Source organism: Falco biarmicus, chromosome Z (genome assembly GCF_023638135.1).
Source record: "Falco biarmicus isolate bFalBia1 chromosome Z, bFalBia1.pri, whole genome shotgun sequence".
NCBI lineage: Eukaryota > Metazoa > Chordata > Aves > Falconiformes > Falconidae > Falco > Falco biarmicus.
Genome location: NC_079311.1, coordinates 72,459,722 through 72,480,850, shown reverse-complemented (window position 1 = coordinate 72,480,850; position 21,129 = coordinate 72,459,722). Strand labels below are relative to the sequence as shown.

Genomic DNA, 21,129 nt, shown 5'->3' with positions numbered 1-21,129 from the left:
AGTTATTCTTAGCCTGACACATAAATCCAGGGCCTGTTGTATAACTTTAAAGTATAAGCATAACCAGATTTCCAAATAAGAGGCCGTCAATGTACATGTCTCTCACATCTCAAAACTAAACTGATGAGACTCACACGCAGTACTCCAGCTTGTTTAAACCAAGTTAATTTACTCCTTTGATTATGCTAGCACAGCTCTGCTTAGATATGCCTGTCTTTGTTTAAGGGGACTATTTTGGCAAAAAGACTGTGCCCTTTCAATTCAGTTTGAAAGAAGCATGAGGCTTGGAAGGAGAATGGACAGGGGTTGGAACTAGAACATCTTTAGGGCCCCTTCCTACCCAGCTCCCAAACCATTCTATGATACTACGAGAACACCTAACACTGTTTCCAAGCACATATTTTCTCATTCTTCTTAGAGCTTAGATTTTTATACTGAGCTTTCTGAGCTATTTCATCTAACCATCTTAATTCTAGCCAACAAGAGTAGTTCAAAGATCCCCCAATACGCTCTGCAAGTCCAAGCAGAATCTCTTTCAGTCGTCACCCCAAACCATTCAATTCCATGTGTGACATGCATCCTTCACCAAAATTACACCTAAGGTAAACGTCTGTCTCAATGGCTCAGCTCCTCACCCTTTCAATTCTTTTCTCCATACCTACAAGTGAGGGGTACTCTGCTCTTCTCATTCACCTGAGCTTTGAACCATACTGACAGTGAAAATATTTGGACATAACTGACATGCAATGACCTACTCATAGACCTACTCATAGTATGAGTGTCAGTATGGATAAAATGCTTAAACAAAATAGGTCCATCTAGCTTATTGGAAGCAGCATTTTATATGAAAAGCAACAACATTTACTTACCATGCTTTTGATCCAGTTCCAGTACACACATTAAGCCCTGAACTCTTCTGTTTTTCCCAAGGACCATCATCAACTGATATCTCATAATAGGAGGCCCTATGAAGCGAGAATTTAAAACTGGGTTTGCAGGACTTAAAGTTCTCCCTGAATAAGACAGAACACACAGCCTTATCAGGCACATAAAAATTTAGAGGGGCTAGTTTCAAATCTGGATGACAATTTCACAGGCTTTGAACAGTGTTTCCGATTTAGCAGACATTTTTTATTCGCTGTTTTGCAGCATGAACTTTTAGGTAGTTCTTCTACAGCAACTTTTCATATTAAATTATGCACAAAGAACTCCGGTTCATCTGCGAATAGCTTCATATACAAGCAGGGTTTGCTGGACTTACAAACGAAACTACAAATACATTAGTTTCCTTGTATAACTGTTGAACTATTGAAAAACTGTGTTTATGCTGGGATTGAGTCTCATAAAATTACATCAGGGAACACTAAGAGGTAAGGCACTCCAACATCAGTAAGTAATAGCATAGCTTCAAGCTGAATTCTTGATCACTGCAGTAATTAAAAATCCACTGTGATTCTTCACAAACAGTTTTAGTTCTACAACAGTCAGCAGGCTTACATTTCGCTCCAGGGCAAATTCTTCCTAAAACTGTAGCAAGCCTTGCGGCACAATCATCATTCTGCACAGTATGCATACATCATGCTAATGTTAAGCCTAGAGAGACCAGACAGTCTCCCTCCATAAGCTTCAAAACACTCAGGGGTACATTTATGATCTAAAGTTATTCATGTTCATAGTGCCTAATTCAAACAGTATGATACAGTCTTCAGATTAATAGATACTCTCTTAGAAAAACACCATATTCACTGTGTTCAGCATACCTGAGTTTCATCTTCCTTGGTAAAAGGACCTTACTGAGCTGTTTTAGGTGATCAGTGTTTCCGTCTGGATCAACTAGGAATACACCTCTGGAGTATTTGGTGTCAAACAGTTTTAGACTCTCGGTAACTAAGGGCATTTTATGTACTCACTCTTGAGAAGATGGGAAGATGAAAGAACTGGAAGCAAATTAAGAACACAGGTGCACAGCTTGATTGAGTTTAAGACAATTTTTGCAAGCTGGGTATGAAAGGTGGGTTTTTTTCCTTCCATTTCCCTGTTTCCTTAACTGACATGAAGAGTAGGACTTTGGAAGAAGCACCTAGAGTCTTTTTGTCTTAAGACACAACAGACTCGTGTATCTGAACTTTACAGAGGATTCATCTGTGTGACATCATTACTTAAGTCTTCCAGCGTAAGGTCCTGTTAACACATATTTATTACTAGAGATTTGTTCCTCCAGGCATTGTGTTCCTCAGTGCTTCTCAAATATACTGGAACCAAAAAGCACAATATATATGTGACACTCAGAAGCAGAGGGCTATTATAAAGAGTTGAAAAGCAACTTTGTGTTCCTCTATCACTATATGTTAAAGAAACTCTTTAGATTCTTAGTAAAATTAGGTTCAATTTAGTAGAGCGAAATTTGTATCTTTTTGAGACTAATTCCTTCGGCCAATCTGAAGCTACAGTCCAGATGGAAGATAAAGCACTCATGGAATATTTATACTGTTTCCAGCAGAAATCACGGTGTCCCAGGCACTGTACAAATACGAGAAGATGTTACTCTCTTATGTTTTGGGTTTGTGTTTTTTTTTTTTAATTAGATACAGGGAAAAGGGATATAAAAGACAAGTAAAAGTTTGGCCAAATCCTGACCAAAGATTATGTTTTAACTCCTCTCCCACAGCCCCAGTCACATTCCCCGCTTCTTGTTGTCATTTGGCTGGCAGAAATATACTGATCTTCAGGATAAAAAGGACAGTCAAAGGTACCCTGGATAATGCAGTACCAGAATTTGACAGAAACTAGTTTCTTAAAACAAGGAAATCAGTGTTTTCCCACAATAACAAAGCTGATGGTGAAGGCAGGCTGATACCTTTGCCTCTAATAAGAGAGGCAGGGCAAAGAAGTCATGCTTAAAGCTATTTCTGCTTGGTCACGCTAAAAGCTTATGAACATATATTTAAGAAGAGATGCAGGAGAGAAGACAGTTTAAGGACAGGTATTTAAATCTTCAGTTCACTGTAAAGATAGTAACTGGAAGGCATTTAGTTACGTAAGAACTAACCAGGAAAGGAGTAAAACGATGAAGAGGAAAGAAAAAAAGCCAGGAATCATGAAAGGTGAATGACTGGCTAGACAAAAAGGTGGAAAATCAGATACCAACATCACTGCACTTACATGTCTGAAAATACACTTTGTAATCAGCAACAATAAAATCAGCGTTATGCATTCATGGACTAGAACTGAAATTTGACAGCAAAGATAACCCATCACTGATTGTCCATTGCAACGTTATAGAAAAAAACTAAGTCAATTGTGTCTTGCTGCAACAACAAACAATTAAACATACCTGGATGAAAGAGATTCCCCAATGAAGACTTCATTGAGTGCTCTCACTGGTAAAAGATGTGGACCAGAGACGTCAGATCCTGCAGGTATTTAATATCAGTTTTGAATTACAGCTCTAAAACCCAAATTTTCAAGAACAATTCACAACTCATTGGAGGACACACTCTGCTACCTGGGTTTCTATCCTAGACCTAAGGCTTCATCTTCCTCAAGGACTCAATTTTTCACTGATTTAGTCTGTAACCAGTCACTGTCCTTTTACTGGAGACTAGCAATATTTGGACCAAGGTCAATAAGGCAATGACACTTATGTTCAGACACTGCTTTCCCCTCACAGGCAAGCAGACAGACTGAAGCCCTCTCTGCTGTGAGTCACTCTTCCAGCCTAGTTAAATTCACCGACAGTGATGTAACAGACATTTCTGATAAAATTCAAAGAATTTGGCTTTATACCACTGGGTAATTAAGGGGGATTCACAAATTGTTCACGTTGACTAAGGATTTCTCAGTGAGGAAGTGCAGTGCTAGACACAGGTTAAGGATAGAATCATGCATCTTCAACCCATCATAAAGAAAACAGTCAGAAGTGTCTGATGACTGAAGCATTACCCAGGGAGAGATTCTAACCCCTAATTTCTCATTTGCTTGCTGGCAGTCTCTGAACATCTTTTTCAATTGTGAAGTAACCTACCTCGAACGTAGCACAAGTTAAGAGCACACATGAATGCCTGCACTTTTAGCGTGCAACAGCTAGACGTGGTAATATGTTCATATGGTAACCTCAAGCAACTATAGTAAGCCTATGAGACAGCACTTTAAAAAAATCTCAGGTACTTTGCCAGCAAATAATACTATCAAAAATATCTCTAAATTACATGTTAATATCTAAAACGGGTTCTAAAGTGTACCATCCAGAATAAACAGAGAAACAAAAAACACTCCCTTCTAAAAAGCCTTAACCTGGGCCTTCAGCTAATGAGAGCTATCTCTCCCTGCCTGTCAAATACAGCAACCAGACTTCAAATACTTCAGCTCTTACAAATCTTCACCTCCTACTACAAGTTACCATAGCAAAATGATTATATTGTCAGATTTTAACCTACTTTGATCCTGGAATCTTTCATTTATGTGAGCCCTGCTGTGTTGCTCTTGGCTTAGCTGCTGTTCATGTAAGTCTACAGGGGTTGGGTTAATACCAGTTCCTTCAAGATACAGTCGGATTCTTTGTCGCCACTGCCACCTTAGAAAGGAGAAAGAAGTTGGTATCAGTAGCTGAAATATTCATTACAGAATTAGGATCACAGTCTTCGCTCTCAAATCAGAGCACCTTTAGAGTAGAAGTTAAATATATTCAAAGTCACGTTTCAAGTTTTATAGTTCCACTATAATTTCTAAATTTAGAAAGTTAATCATACTAAAATGTAAATAGCTTACACTTACTGATTTGCTACCTAATATTTTTTGTATGTGTAAAGTAAGACATTATAGATAACAACTCATCTTTTTAGGCATGTGATCCTAACTCACAAATTAATGATTGACACAGTGATTTTGAGAACAAGCTCTCAGGAATTTATACAGCAATACATGCTGTATTTTTACCATCTTTTGTTTCGATCTGCAGATGTCCAGAAAAGCAGCTCTATCCACCCCTTCATACATAAGGGCCACACATATCCTTTCATTTTAAGGAACTCTCCTAGCCTAGGAACTGTAGGATGCTTAAGAGGAATTCAAATGAAGAAAAAGAAGATATGAAAGGCATTCTTCCTTAAGCTGTTACAACTTTCAGACTTTTTTCCTAGAGGACGTATCAATTCCTTTTTCCTCTTACAATTTAGAGATTATAAAAAACAAATTAGTAATAGTAGTTTTGATCAAGAAAGCAAATCACAAGGGAGTGTTATAACCACATCTTTTCCCAGTTCATACCATTGATACCTGGGTGACAGTAACCAGCTTACACGTTTCCTGAAATTACAACAAGACTTAAGAGCTTCGTATGACTACATTTCTAGTTTTTCCTCATTGCCATCCTTGTAGAGCCTCATTCAAGACATCCTTAGTATAACTACCTATCTGCCCTTAAATTCCAAGTATGGTTTTAGGTAGTCAGGCAGACAGCATGCAATGAGTATCATTATGCTACCCTCCTTAGAGTAATCATGCTAGAACATGTCAAAACCCCTACCAAATTAGAAAATGTGACTGTACCCCTATTATACCCCTATTCTGAGATCCTGTTACACCACTGACCATAAAAAAAAGCAAACACGGGTAGTCGGATATAGTTTTGTCCTTTATAAATCAATAATGTTGGTATTTTTCATGGGACTACAATGTAAGTGCTTACACAGACTGTTGCACTGACTGACACCTTAAGGATAAGAGCCATCAGAAGCTCTTCCAGACAGGCTGATCCAGTTACACATGTATTTTAAAGCTTCCTTAGGGCCAAATGAGAACTGCCAAGTGAAACACCTGCTGAGGTCCTTGCTTAGGAATATCAGTTCCTATTGTTCTGGAAAAATAACCAGGGAGATCCCTTTTGTTTCTTTCTTGGTGAGGTTTCAGCTCCACAACGAGACACAACAGGAACATCAGCAACAAAAATAGAACAGGGCATCCAACAAAACATTGTAAGTACTTAGCTAACCAAGGAAGGTTAAATGTATTAGCACTACCAACTTTACCTTAAGCAACTTTGCATGATGGAGAGTTAAAAGCTTCTGTTTTCTGAGTGTCAGAATACGGAGCTGAAAGTTTTATCTCTTGGAAGTTTATTTAGCAAAACCTGTTGAAACCCCTTCCGTTATTTATAATCAATCCCAATTACTGTATTTACCTCATTTCAGAACTCTTCTATGGCACAAATACGCTTCAAGATACAAATCAAATATGCTAGAAGTATAAACAAAACCTAATTGCAGTATATTTTCACATTAATTACTTATTTCTGTTTGATGGTTTGCCTTCATGAAAGTATTCTGACATATTAATACACCACAAATCAATGTCTCTTTTTAAAGTTTTTATCAACTGTCCTTTATTAGTATTTGTGGATAACTGGCTAGCTGAAAAGGGTCACATAGACATAGTCCAGCTGGCTGGACAAAAATGCACATGGCTCTCAGCTTATCTGAAGTAAAGCAAAAATACACTATCGTTGGCTGTCCTTGTTACACAATAGCAGGAAGATTGCGGTGGGAAAAGAATGTTGCAGGTGGGAACAGATAACTACAGAAGAGAAACTAGGGGCGGGCTTGGTATTTAGGCAACTAACCAATAATGAGCTTAACTTTTGTAATATGTATGAGCTAATTATAACAAGGCATAAAAGGTGACTGTAAGGCACAATAAACGAAGTCTGCTGATCACTCATATTGAGTGACTGTGTCTTCCCTCCGTCGCAACAAGTATTTGTTTATATTTATTTATTTATAATATCTATATGTAATAAATTATCCTTTATTTAGTATGTCCTTTAAAATTCAGCTTGCTTCTTAATTCAGTTCAGATTCTTCTATTTTAAAGAGTATCTAGTACGGAAAATATCAAGCCATCTTCAGCATAACTAACCTGTTAATAAAATTTAAGCCACTTTACCTTAATCACCAAAACCACAGATGCAACACACTGGCCATTTCCCACTCATATAGGCTTCACTAGCTTTTATTAGTATGGCCCATCACTGTACTACATATGCTTTCAAGTCTTAAAATATGTAAACCAAGAGATCCTTTAAAAGAATGCAGTTCCTCATTTATGAATTTGCTAAGTCAGAAAAAAAAAATTCTTGAAGGTCATAATAAAAGTCTTTTTGCTGGAACTGGGAGTCAGTTTTGTCCTTTGTATTCCAACTTCACTCTTGACCACAAACCCACTTTTCAACAAGGCAAACATCTGCAGAGAATACACAATTTGAGGCATTAAAGTTTTACTAAGCATTGTCTGCTCCTTAGGAATGGCACATCATTAAGTAAGTATTTTAGAGCCATAATATGTTCTGGAAAACCAAAGATCAGTGAATCCTACCTGAACTCACCACGATAAAGCTTCTGCAGTGCTTCAGGAAACGAGTGTGTATACCTCACAGGCAAGCACAAGTGACCCTCCGATCTGACAGCAAAAAGGAAAATGAAAACAACATATAACTACTAAGATTTGGTACCTTTAAAAAACAAAACAAATCAAACATCTCTTTCTGTTACATAAAGCAAAGCTATACTCCAACCGTTATGAATGTATACCATTCTTATGTAACAGCACATCAACAATACACCTCTTTCAGCTCCTAGGGTGTGTCTGAGTGAGACATAGGATATTCCTCCCACATTTCCCCTAAAATCTGGCTGTTCAGCTAGTAATCCTACAGGAATATGTAGGTACTAACATAATTCCTGTCACTATAGCTCTAGGCAAGGAATTCAAGCCTAATAAACTTTGCAGGTCAGAAGGAAAATTTCCTCCATTTACACACAAGTTAGTGACAGGAGACAGGTAAGCAACATGCCTAAGATCAAATGAATCTTGTAACAAGGCCAGAAGACTAAACACTGCTCCCCTTTCATGAGTGATATTTGATAACTTGAAGGCATTTGTTATTTGAACCCTGCTATTCAGGCTTGATACTGTAGAATATCTATTCACAGCATTTGAAAAGTTTTGGAAGAGGAGTAAGGTATGGAAGGAATTAAAACTTTTGGCCACCACTTTCTTATCCATTAAGACTAAATCAAGTGGTAGTATTAAAAGAAGAAGCCCAAATCTAGAAATCTCAGCAGACAGAGCCTTGGTGAATTCTAAGTTTTACTTGCAATCCATTTGAAGGTTATACCAAGCAGGCAGTACTAATACACTGCATCCACCTGCCCAAATCAATCTTAGGGCTAGGTGGATGCGATTTGTGTGGAGTTTATAATAGGACAACTAAATGCCATTAATTGGCTGAGGAGACTGCGTCCTCTGCAGTACGATATGGCTTACATGAAGAAACCATAACAAATCTCATCTGGGGACCTATCGGATTTCCAGTAGGATCCACCTTCTTCATAAAGAAACCAAGTTTCTGTGTGTTAAGGCACCACACTTTATTTTTAAGTCCCTCTTCCTGTCTCTGTGCTATACCTAGCCTCTAGCCTCAAACTTCTGGTTAGTAATACAAGTTAACTAGCTGCAAGTGCTGTTACACTTCTCTGTGAGAACAGCTGTGGCAGTTAAACAGTCATGCTTACCCAATACTACTTAATGTCCTCTCAGATGAGACAGGACAACTCATTGTGGAGACTTTTCTAATAAAACAACAGGTTCACTTGATATTTACAATCCACTAAAATAGACATCTGCACTACCAAATGATACAGGTACACTTCATGCATGATGAAAACAGAGGCATATTTTGCCTGATAGTAAATAAAGCACTGCTTTCCCAAATGTGTTTTTACCTTTCAGGATCAGTATTTACTCCAATAACTGGTTTAAATTTATCGAAGACCTTACTAGCTGCCAACAACATTGTACCATCACCTATAGAAAAAGCAAAACGAAAGTTAAATTTCATTTCACATTCTAATATCCCAAACAAAATAATCTCACATGTACTGCAGCATTACCACTACCTGCTTTTATATCAACAGCTGATGAGGTAAGCTGCACAAGACCAAAATGGGACCACAAAACTACTGACACCTTTCAAAGCAGAGTACTGACAAATGAATTCAAGATAGCAAATGCGACTGGGAAAAGTGCAACTTATCTGACAGCTACACATGCCTAGGCAACTTAATTTGGCAGAAGCAGGTTTGGAAAGAGATTTATGGAAATTTCTGTACATTTATCAGCTGGTAAGAGAAACTCTTGAAGAAAATAAATTTGGAAAGTATTGCTAATTAAAGCCACAGGAGAGAGGAAACAATGCCAAATTTTACTGGGAATCACAGGAGAACAACAAATACTTTAGCTCCATCTCAGCTGTTGTCCTAGAAGGCACTATTTAAAGGTCTTATTTGGCCCCAAATAGGCACACTTGGAAAAGAAGTCTTTAATAAAACTGTTGAAGTAGAAATCTTTAAATGTCCCTTGTTTCTTCAGATATTGGTATTCTTTCCTCTCTGTTAAACAGGAGAACTATAACCTGATGATTCAGTCACTGCACCCAGATGCAAACTCTGAAAAGTGCAGATGATGTATCACTTCCCAGCTGCTTGCCTCATAACCATGACAAATGTTGACACAGCCAAATCAGCACTTCATCTCCAGCTTAGAGGAATTTTTTGAAACCTACAGGGGTATATGAGGATGCCTCAGGAATATACACGTATCCCATTATACCCACCCTCTGTGGTAATCAGTAGCTAAGGGCAAAGTGGACCACTGGGGAGGAGAGAAAGGCAAAGCAGTGGTCAAGTCTAGCTGCCACGGATGACAGATCCACAGAGCCCAACAACACTCTGCAGCAATTTGCAGCAAATCACAACGATCACAGAATGAACTGCTGTGATCTCATGTTAAAAGCAAGCAATCAGGTTAATTGCTCTGTTGGTTCATTTTAAAAGGTTTAACCAGTGGCACAGGCTCCTCAGAAGTTGCATACTTTTTCTTGTACCATCCAACTAGATACTCCAGTTACTGGAATTAAGTGTAAAAGTACGAAAGACAGTTTGGGCAAAGGGAGGAAGCAGTAGTATGCTAGTCTCCACCTCACACACCAAAAAACAAAGAACAGAGTTTAGTGCTCTGTATGATCACAAGACAGCAAGCATTTTATCCTCTTTAGCTGAAACCTGTAATAAATTCCACAGTTTACACTGTTTTACACAAGACAATTGAACATTTCCAAAGAGGCCATGCACTAGGATTCACTCCCCAGTGCTACGGTTTTAGATACCAGAGGTAGAGAGGATGGTCCCAACCACTGCATTTCATCATATTTCCTGACAACTAAATAAGCAACTTGTTTTCCAAAAGTGCTCCAGATGCTTCACCCACTTCAAAATATTTTTGAAAAAATGTATCTGTGAAAACATCCTGAAACAAATACTGTCATAAAGTCCTACCTCCTGCTGATATAACAGCATCTGCCCACCGAACCGTCTCTTCATTATATTCTCGACGCTTAACAAGACGAACTTCTATCCTCTCGTTCCTATAAAGTGCAGAAAAAGCCTGAATGTGTCCTATATTGATCCTTGTCACACTCTTCTGAAAAACTGACATGTAATTAAGGACTAATTACAGTGGTATTTGACTTACAAGCATTTGACACACAAATCCTTTAGATCTTTTTCATTTGTTGTCAAAATAGTAACACAGTGTGTAGTGAATGGAACAGAGCTAGGTCACATTACAATTCTTTCAGGAATGCCTGTTCACCTGCATCATCCTGTTTTCCGTATTCCTATTTTATTAGAGCTTGTAACAGAAAGCTTCCTTCCATTGTTTTACACGTTTTACACAATCCATGGATATTTGCACTGTGTCTAAAATTCTCAACATCCATACATTCTTACCGTAAACTGTCTACAACGTGCTCCACGTTTTTTGTATGAATGCGATGCCGCTCCAACAGACCCGCATAGTTAGATCCTTTCAAGGCAAGCTGTAAGACATAAATAGATTTTGTAGATGCTAATCACTACAGTACATGCTCTTGAGTAATACAAATAGAAGCCATAAAAAAGCATGTATTTTATGTCGGTAGAGACAAGTGCTTTTATAAGCATTGCATGAATTACATCTACATATACAAGTCAGCTTACATTAATTAGTTCATCAAATGAGTTACATGGCCACAGCAACCAAGAATCACAGAGTTTTTAAGTGCTCAACAGAAATACGCAAACAAGTATGCGACACTGACTTCTGTGACACTTCAGACACTTTGTTTTCCCTGATTCTGCTAAATAACTTAAACTCTGTGTAAGTCTACATGAAGTAGTAATATTAACTATACCCCTGTCATGTGCTAAAAGCACTCAGACAAACAGTTAAGACAGTTATCTTAAGAAGTATAAACATTGTGCTATAGAGAAAGAGGACAACAGAAGAAGCAACAGGAATGATAATTAAGAAAACAGGAATATGAAATACCACAGCATTAATCTTCAAATTTTATTTGAGCTGAAAAGGAAGACTGCCAAGTGCTGACAAAGGTGACATTTCCCCTGCGTCAAAAAAAGCGTAAGGACAATCTATGTACTACCTTTGATACTGTCCCCTGGACTATAAACCAGATTTTTCAAACAAATTCACATCAGTACCAAGACAAGCAGTATTCAGCAGCTGCATTCTAGCCTTGTTCTTCTTGGAAGCTGGAGAATTTAAATACTTCATCTTCACACACTCTTCAGACCACAGAAACATTCTGCAGTTCATATAGATTGACTCTTAACAGCAGGCAGGTGAGACTGCTGGCTGAAGATTAGAATTTTTTGCAGCAGGTTTCCGTGTAATTCAGTCACCATCTGTATGTATTCATTCTTTAACTCAGTGTCCTCATGTGGGGCTGGTACTGCCAAATACATGTTTGCATGGAGATTAAGCAAGTAGAAGAAAGGTGGTGAAACGGATGTTAAGTGAAAGGAGTTTATAAATACATTCATAACCAGCAGGCTAGATGAGATGACCTCCTGAGGCTTCTTCTAGGTTGAATTATTCTACAATTATACTGTCATTGCTTCCTTTTCCTTGACCAGTTAAAAACAATTTGCCAGCACAGAAATAGACCTTCTCCCAGAGTTTGTGTAGAGAAATTAATCTCTGCCAAAAGCTTTAAACAGGCACTTCCAGCAATTTATTCAAGTGTCTTTTACTCAAAGTTGCACGCCCTTCCAAGAGGAAGTGGTGCCAGACAGCCACATCTAATCCCATTTCCATAGAGGTTCCCACACCACAAAACTCCACAGTGAAGAGGAGAGTACTGGCAGGATATGACAATTACAGTTAATTAATTAACAGCAATCCAATACCCAATAAACACAATCTTTCTTCACCTGACACCCACTGATGTCAAGAAATCCAACCAATAACTAAGCACTGACACTCGGCGCTGAAGAAATCACAGAGAAGAATGGAAGTGGCTGCTCTGGAACTGTATTGCTGTCCTGCTCATTGTGCTTACAATCAGTGACCGACTTGCAGGAATTAAATCTTCAGGTGGTCTTACTGCTAGGATCAGGAAACCAGCTCCAACAGATGGGCTCCTGCACTTTACCTGAAAGCCACCAACAACTCTACAGGCACGCAGTGGGAGCAGCTGCCACACACACAGATAAGCATGTGGGTGAACATAAAACATCCAGATAAAGCTTTCAGGTCATCCTTACAAAGCTTGTTAGCACCGGTTTACAGCATATAGGGTGTTATGTCCCATTAATTGCCTCAAACCCTTTGTTTCACTCCCCAGCTACAGTGCTTGTGCACTTCCATACACCTCTTGCTCCTCCAGAGCCCTTGGTGTTGCACTGGGGACTTCAACAGTGCCGCTGTGCTGCTGTAGTGGGGAAAGAGTACGAAAGGCTACGGCTAGCTGCAGCACTGCCCATTGCTGCGTCTGCTGTCAGCTTCTCATGATCCATTTTGAGCAGAAAGAAGAAAGTGGAAAGGGGAAAAGAAGAAGGTATTTGCCACCCACAGGCATCTGCTGCTGACCACCACTGGTCTAATTTACTAGAAAAGGGATTTTCAATTGCACATTTGAAGCACAAATTGACCATGCCTTACCACCAGAAAGAACAAGAAATCCACAGCAAATAACCTCAAAAAACTCAACTGTGTCACTAAAATCAGGGTTCCCATTCGTGTTTCCTCTAGAAATATCTGCTGTGAATTAACACAAGCACCTGACAGGCAGACGTATGTTTTTCAGACTACTATTTCCACAGTCTATTGCTTCCACACACAACAGAAACTGCAAACTCCATCTTGCAATTTTATGTACCTCATTTATTTGGCTGATTTGTCAGCATACTATCTTTCAGCTTGGTCAAAGTGAGTTTTTATCTCAGAACAATGACAGTGCAATGAATCTCTGTATGATCATTGGCAGGCTTTTGAGCCACCATCATCAGTGGTGAGCCAACAGCTAACATTTTGTTGGCATTACCAGCAAGGAGAGGTATGGGTAGCATCACTGCATTTGCCTTAGGTGTGCTAAATTATTTCAACAGCTTCAGAAAGCAGAAGAAGATGCTCAACAAATAAGCTACCAGTATCCTGATGACTGGCTGAACAATTTCCATGGATACTTCCACACTTCCAGCCCTGCATAACAAGATCTAATGCAGAGGTCTCATCTTTGAATTTAATAGCTCTAGAACAAGTTAAGCAGGCATCCCTAAGCAACAAGATAAATGAAAAGTTAGGGCCTTGAGTTTAAATAGCTAAGCTACATCTACAGAGTTAATGAATCGTTCTAATTTGGAAAAAGGCTCCAGAGATTAAAACAGTCTGCTCGTCTCTAGCCTCATCCTTCTAGCTCAGAGATAAGTAACTCACAAGTTCATACACAGAACTCACAAAGGGACAGCCTGCCTGAGCTTAACCACAGTCAACTGTATCAAACAAGAATGCTAATCATCAGCTGCCTTTCATGTAACAAAGAACCAGAGAAAAGCCTACAGCCCTGTAGTCAGAGGTCGGAAGGGATCTCTGAAGGTCATCTGGTCCAACCTCCCTGCACAAGCAGGGCTACCTGGAGCCACCTGCCCAGGACTGTGGCCAGATGGCTTTAGAAGATCTTCACAGATGGAGCCTCCATCACCCCTCTGGGCAACCTGTCCCTGTGCTCAGTCACCCTCACAGTGAAAAAGTGTCTCCCAATGTTCAGAAAGACTTTTGTGTATTTCAGTTTGTGCCCACTGCTTCTGGTCCTGCCTCATATCCAGGATGTGTATGCCACACTACAACTATGACAAATGCTGCTTCTTAAGAGCTTTGCACTGAGGATAAAGCATAAGACAAACTGTGACTACCACCTCCTTTTTACTTTACTGACAGCAAAGTTCAGACAGCCCAGTTGCTGCGTGCCTGATCATCCACCCCACGAGCCTTGGAGGAACGTGTGACATAGAGGAACTGCCTGACTGCAGGGCATCTTGGCTCCCAAGCCCACTGATCTGCCAGGCCCACAAACCCATGCCAGGCTTAGGTCTTACCAACCAACTCCTCAAAAAGGCCTACAGGTTTAGGTTCTGCATGAAGACACCTTGCAATTTTTTTTTCCTTCGGAGGAAGCTCAGGTGTACAATTGCCACAGCTGTCCTTCCAAAAGGAAAAGGGTTGACAGGCCATTCTCCACTTCCAACATACGAGAGCAAGTCTGAGAGTCTTATAGATATCTTTATACCAAGTATTGACACTCTTGGCTAAAATGTGAAAAAACTATTACGACAGACCCATGTTGAGTTTATTTGGTATTTCAAGCTGTATGGAGTAGCAATTTGACCTAACTATCAAGTCTACTTGAAAAGAAACGAGTTATACCAAACAACCCTGTCCTGGTTTCATCTAGGAGAGAGGTAATTTTCTTCTTAGTAGCTGGTGCAGTGCTGTGTTTTGGATTTGGTGTGAGAACAATGTTGACAGCACACTGATGGTTTTGGGCTTTGCTGGGTGATGTTTACACTAAATCAAGGACTTTTCAGTTCCTTGGGCCCTGACAGCAAGAAGACTGGAGGGGCACAAGAAATTGGGAGGGGACATAACCAGGACAAGTGACCCAAACTAGCCCAAGGGTTACTCCATGCCATAGGATGTCATGCTGAGTATATAAAAGCTGGGGGAAGAAGAAGGGGGACATTCGGCACTGTGGCATTTGTCTTCCTGAGTAACGGTTACACGTGATGGAGCCCTGCTTTCCTGGAGATGGCTGAACACCTGCCTGCCCATGGGCATGGGGGATTAATTCCTTGCTCCACTTTGCTTGCATGCACACCCTTTGCTTTCCCTATTCAAGTGTCTTTATCTCAACCCACGAGTTTCCTCACTTTTACTCTTCCAGTTTTCTCCCCCATCCCACTGCAGGGAGGGGAGCGAGCAAGCGGCTGCATGGGGCTTGGTTGCCAGCTGGGGTTAAACCATGACAAACCCATAACATTTATGTAAATAACTTTGTATAAGGTAGTTTCTTTGGGTTTTCTGTTTTAAAATCATTGTTAAGGCTTAAATGAAGTTAAAACAACAGAGCTCTGATGTTTTACAGGAAAAAGTTCTCATCCACAGTAAACCTTCTACTTCATTGTACCACTAACCTTTTTATGAAAAGTCACTTCCTTTCATGGAATAAGCAGCTATGTTTGGTCAGTGGAACTGAAGAAAATCTTGTAAAATCAAAAAAAAAATACCTAAACTAAGTGTCATGGGCCAATAGTATATACTTCTGCAAAAGTCACTCATACTAACACAGAAAACCTAAAAAAATACAAAGAATGTTAAGAAGCCTGCCAGTACAGTACAAGAAGTACGCTCCAAAACGCAAACCACTTCAACTTAGCAATACTCTTTCAGAAATTGCCGCACTGCAGAGTGACTTTCTGTTCACAGGCTAGAACAAAAAAACCCGCTATTCCTACAGAGCTCAGGATATTCAGACTAGAGCACACCTGGCATTTCTTGGTGCTGAAGTTGTAAAAACCTACACGAGGGGCTACACACAGGTCTGGAGCCCTGTGCTGTGGGTTAAGTAACTTCTTCCAGCAGTCATCTGGAAAGATCAGTAAGAGCAAAGGAAACTGAAAAGTACTGATAAATAGAAGTTACTGGCTATGGGTCTATAAACACACAGAAAACACAGTATTTGCCAAGTCCCACTTTCTGAGGCTCCTGGAACAAGTGGGGGAAAAAAGGGGGAAAAACGCACAGGAAATGTCTTTGCAGAGCACAAGGGCAGTCAGCGACAGATGCCATTAGCAGAAGTACCCAAAAGCAGAAGTATTAATGGAGAGTGGGACGAAACAGGTGCAACTGTAGGCCTGTTAATCTGACCTCAGTAGCATGCATGACTGTAAAATAAAATGCATGAGAGCTATTCTAGCTAAAAGTGCATTAGAATATGAAAACAGGGACAAACTGGCCAAAATACATGCAGGCACAGCTTCAGTAGTCTTCCTAAAGCTCACAGCAGAGATGCCATGCGAAGCCGGCTTCCAGATGAGCTTGAATTGGAAAACACACTCAGGTAAGCAGAACATGTTCTATGATCGAGTTACTTTTCCTTAGAAGCCTGAAGGACAAAAGGTCTACATCAAATACAAAAAAAAACCCTTTCTCATATCTTCTGGCCTGATCCCTTTTTAATAAAAGGATAATTTTTCACAGAGCCTCTTTAATAGTTGTTTAAGCAAGAGACATTTGTATGACTGCTGTCCTTCTGGAGTCTTGGCTCTCACCGCTAGCAAGTCTCACTCCACTTGGTGGGAACTGTGGGTCTGCTGTCCTTGAGTAATGCTGGTCCTCCAGGAACAATGCTGCGCAACAAAGACAAGGCTTGTAGCCACAAATACAGAAGCAACATGAAGCCAAGCAACACCCAAATACCCAAGTCTATATATATGGGTTATGACCCTTGATTTAGAAAATAGGGAAAACAACAGCCAAAGTCAAGTCTTACTGACACTGCTGACCTAAGCATTAGGATAAAATAGTATGCTCTCAGAACAGTAATGTGAATGTTGTCCAGAGTGAAATGATTAATCAAGCACTTTGTACATCTCATCCTAGTACACAAAGATTAACAGGAACTTTTCAGACACATTCTAGCTATATATGAATATGTATATAATATATATTCACATTCTTTTGACTGGGCTTACCCTGAATTTACAGCAGTTTCACATCGCCTTAAAGTGCCACCACACCAGGGTTGAGTTAACACCTGGTGTACCAATCAGTTGTTTTATAACTGTTTAACACGTTCAGGAGTTAAGCTAAATGACTGACTAGAAACAAAAAGCAAACAAAACAAAAAAGGCCTAGATCTAGAAATGATTGCTGCCTCAACTTCCCACAATGAACTTGCCTACACATGCACCCCTAGCAGGAAAACAAGAACAGATCGCTGCTTTCCAGTCTACTAATTTCTACATAAAGAACCACGAAACAAATGGATTTAGAGAGCAACAGCTATACACAGAAGTTTGAATTTTAACCTGAAGAGGAAAATACTACAACCACTGTAGGTATAATAATCTAACCATTTCTAAGCAGAGTATAGCACTATTTATTTTCAGAAAGTCTCTCTAGATTGACCACATCTCTCAAATACAAAGTTAGTGCTCTCTGTTCTGCTCTCAGTTTTAAAAGAAATAAGCATTTCCAAAAGTGTTAAGCTTTGAACTACAAACAACTCTGAATATAGCACGTGCTTCAAATAACACAATCCTCTTAGCCTCCCTGTCAAATAAGGCACACCGACTCCAAATTTGCTCAAATACCAAAGTCAAAGACTGGCAATCTATAGTTACGCAGAAGTAACTTTGCTGTGTTCTGTTGTTAACTACTAGTTAAGCTAAATATTCATCTGTCAAGCTAGAAACAAATCCAGTTTTTCTCACAGGACAGGGAGACACTGCACTTTGTGATTTCTTAGGAGCTCAAATCACATATTAAGCTTTCCCATCTCCTAACGTAAAAATAATCCATATGAAAATATGTGCAATTAAAGCATGATTCAAGTTCCAAATCTCTGTAGTTAGCCACAGCAGAACCTGCCCAGTAGAAATCTGCACCTCGGAGACGTATTTCAAGTGCTCCGCAGAAAAGGGTCTGCTCGAAGGACAGCCAGAGCAACCCTGAACCACAGCCCTGAACCTGCACTGGGTTTTTCAGCAGCAGCTGGAACTGATGGGGGAGTTGTATTTGATAGTTATATACAACAGATGTCCGGGTTTGGGTATGACAGCAACTTCTGTAGTAACTATAGGACACCATGCCCACCCTCAATTTCTTCTAACTAGAGAAGAAATATCAAGGCATCATCTATGAGCTTCAGTTGCTGTATTTATACTAATGACAGCAAGTTTGTTGATGACACTATGCTGAGTGGTGTAGCAAATATTCTAGAGGGAAGGATGCTACCCAGAGGGACCTGGACAAGCTCAAGAAATGGGCCCATGTGAACATCCTGAGGTTCAACAAAGCCATGTGCAAGGTCCTGCATATGGGCTGGGGGATGAAGGGATTGAGAGCAGCCCTGTGGAAGGATGATTTGTGGGTACTGGTGGGTAAAAAGCTGGACATGAGCCAGCAGTGTACACTCAAAGAGACTTAGAGCAGCCCAGCAAAGGAGGACTTGGGTGTTCTGGTGGATGAAAAGCTGTCCAGGAGCTGGCAACGTGTGCACACAGCCCAGAAAGCCGACCGTACCCTGGGCTGCACCAAAGGCAGCGTGGCCAGCAGGGTGAGGGAGGTGACTGTGCCCCTCTGCTCCGCTCTGGTGGGACCCCACAGGGGTACTGCATCCAGCTCTGCAGCCCTCAGCGCAGGGAAGACACGGACCTGTTGGAGTGGGTCCACAGGAGGGACACAAAGATGACCAGAGGGCTGGAGCACCTCTCCTGTGAGGACAGGCTGAGAGTTGGGGTCGTTCAGCCTGGAGAAAAGAAGGCTCTGGGGAGACCTTACTGCAGCCTTTCAGTTCTTAAAGGGGGCTTATGAGAAACACTGGGCAGGGACTCTTATCAGGAAGCACAGTGATGGGACAAAGGGTAATGGCTTTAAACTGGAAGAGGGTAGATTTAGATTAGATATTAGGAAGAAATGCTTTACTGTGAGGGTGGTGAGGCACTGGAACACATTGCCCAGAGAAGCTGTGGATGCCCCATCCCTGGAGGTGCTCAAGACCAGGCTGGATGGGGCTTTGAGCAGCCTGGTCTGGGGGAAGGTGTCTCTGCCCACAGCAGTGGGGTTGAACTAGATGGTCTTTAGGATCCTTTCCAACCCATACTGTTCTATGGTTCTGTGGCTCTGTGTTCATTATAGGTGCTTGACTTAAACTTCTCAAAATTCTTAAAAGGTGAAGTGTGTTCTCCTCCTACTTGCTTTTGCACTAGAAACACTAAATGCATCAAGTCTGAACTTACGTGGTTTTGCCAGAGGAAAAAAAAATACATGACAGGGTCAGCTCAGCTGGAAAAAGCAAAAGTCAGATTTAAGTCTTTATTGAAAAGTTTCAGGCTACTTGAACTGACACTTTGATATATCTTTGGCTCAATCTTGTGCTAACAACAGGACAGGTTTCACCAGAATCATGCCTGTGGTACCAGCAGATTAACCCATTCTGGGACACCCAGCTCTTTCAGGAACCTGCAGTCCAGCACACTCAGACTAGCAGGAATGCTCTCAAGGCTTCTCTGAAGTGAATCTGAGAACCAGTCTCACCGAGCAGCTACAGGTCCTGGGTGAACTAAAAATGCATTGGTTTCAGGTAGCAGTTGAAAAATGCAATCCACAAACTCAATACATTGTTTACAGGATAGCTTTAATAATAAGCATTTGCCTTAGAAGTAGCAGAGAAACCACACAGCTTCCCAAAACAAAGTCCTACAAAGAATAAGCATTACCTAGGCTCAGATTTAAGTTCTCTGTAAAGCTTTAAATATGAATGAAGTCTTAAATTACAAACTACTGCTGAGTTGCAAGCTGCAGGCATTATTCCCAGTTCTTCCCCGCTTCCCAGTCTGGGTTATTAGTTAGTATACAGGCCATTAACTGCTCATAAAAAAAAAAAAAAAAGTGGTATGTTAAGCAACACAGTAGGTCAGTACCTACCATAAAAGAAAGGTAGTAGGCTAGTGCTACCCGACCACCACTCCTGCCTGTCTCCTGTTGACTGATGTACTAACCACCTGTCAAATGCTCAGAACTGTTCCTGGTCATGTGCTCAGTTTCTACCAGTTCACTATGTTACCCCTTGTTCTGCAGAAGTCCAGTAGGCTTTAGCTAGGAATTTTTTTTTTTCCTTATACTTTACTCACTGTTTTCTTCAGCAGCTTAGTCCCCTTACTTTCATTACATACAGCAGTCTTTCAAATGCTGCCTTTATATCTGCTATACAGTAACAATTATGAGGTGTTTTGCCCATTGTAGCATTTTGTATTCCACCACTTCTGTAGCAGCTGACTTCAAATAATTTCTTCACTTGGTTAGTGAAACTGGCAACATTACGTTCCTGAAACTTCACAGAAATGCTGCTCTGGAGGAAGAGTTTGATCCATATGTGAACAAAAGTAAAAATGCTATAAACTCTTTTCTAATTCTTCATCTACCACATCAAAATATTATTCTAATTTTAACCACAACTGAAGAATATACATAATGGTTTATAATTCAAAAGCTAATGCAGCGCAAATTGTTATGTTAACCATAAACAGCAAGTGACTACTTTCTGCACTAACAGGTTTCTAGAAATCCCATGCAATTCAGGCATTTCAATCATTTGCTTCTCATTAATTCAGCAGAACACCAACACAATGTCATGTCACAACTAGCTAAGTACTTAAGAACAATAATATCCAGTTCCAAAAAGTAGCCTTTTTCAGCTGTATAAAGCATCAGGTGTTTGGTGAGGTACTCCATGAAGTTTAGTTTAGGCACACTAAAATGCCCTACTTGTGTATCTCTTTGCTATATATGACTCAGTATACTTGGAATATTGTGCTGGAAAAAATAAATGCTATGGAAAAAGGAGTTGGTACATTCCATTTATTTGTTTCCATTTTCCACACTCCTCTTATGACAGAACAGCAACATAAAGCAGATGCAACTGACACTACTTAACACTGATGCAAGCACATAAAATTT

The 21,129-nt window shown here is 40.2% G+C and overlaps 1 protein-coding gene across 4 annotated transcripts in view; it reads right to left on the bottom strand.

The window, feature by feature from the left end:
* Window positions 1-21,129, bottom strand: part of NADK2 (NAD kinase 2, mitochondrial) — a 35,097-nt gene that overhangs the window by 7,671 nt on the left and 6,297 nt on the right. The window contains exons 2-8 of one of the 4 annotated variants that reach the window (XM_056325526.1): window positions 10,842-10,930; window positions 10,389-10,477; window positions 8,778-8,859; window positions 7,369-7,452; window positions 4,437-4,573; window positions 3,335-3,413; window positions 870-1,013 (exon numbers count right to left, since the gene is read on the bottom strand). In XM_056325526.1, coding sequence (XP_056181501.1) covers window positions 870-1,013; window positions 3,335-3,413; window positions 4,437-4,573; window positions 7,369-7,452; window positions 8,778-8,859; window positions 10,389-10,477; window positions 10,842-10,930 — 704 coding nt within the window. The remainder of the gene's footprint in view (window positions 1-869; window positions 1,014-3,334; window positions 3,414-4,436; window positions 4,574-7,368; window positions 7,453-8,777; window positions 8,860-10,388; window positions 10,478-10,841; window positions 10,931-21,129) is intronic. The other 3 variants (XM_056325528.1, XM_056325527.1, XM_056325529.1) reach the window with 3 other exon arrangements.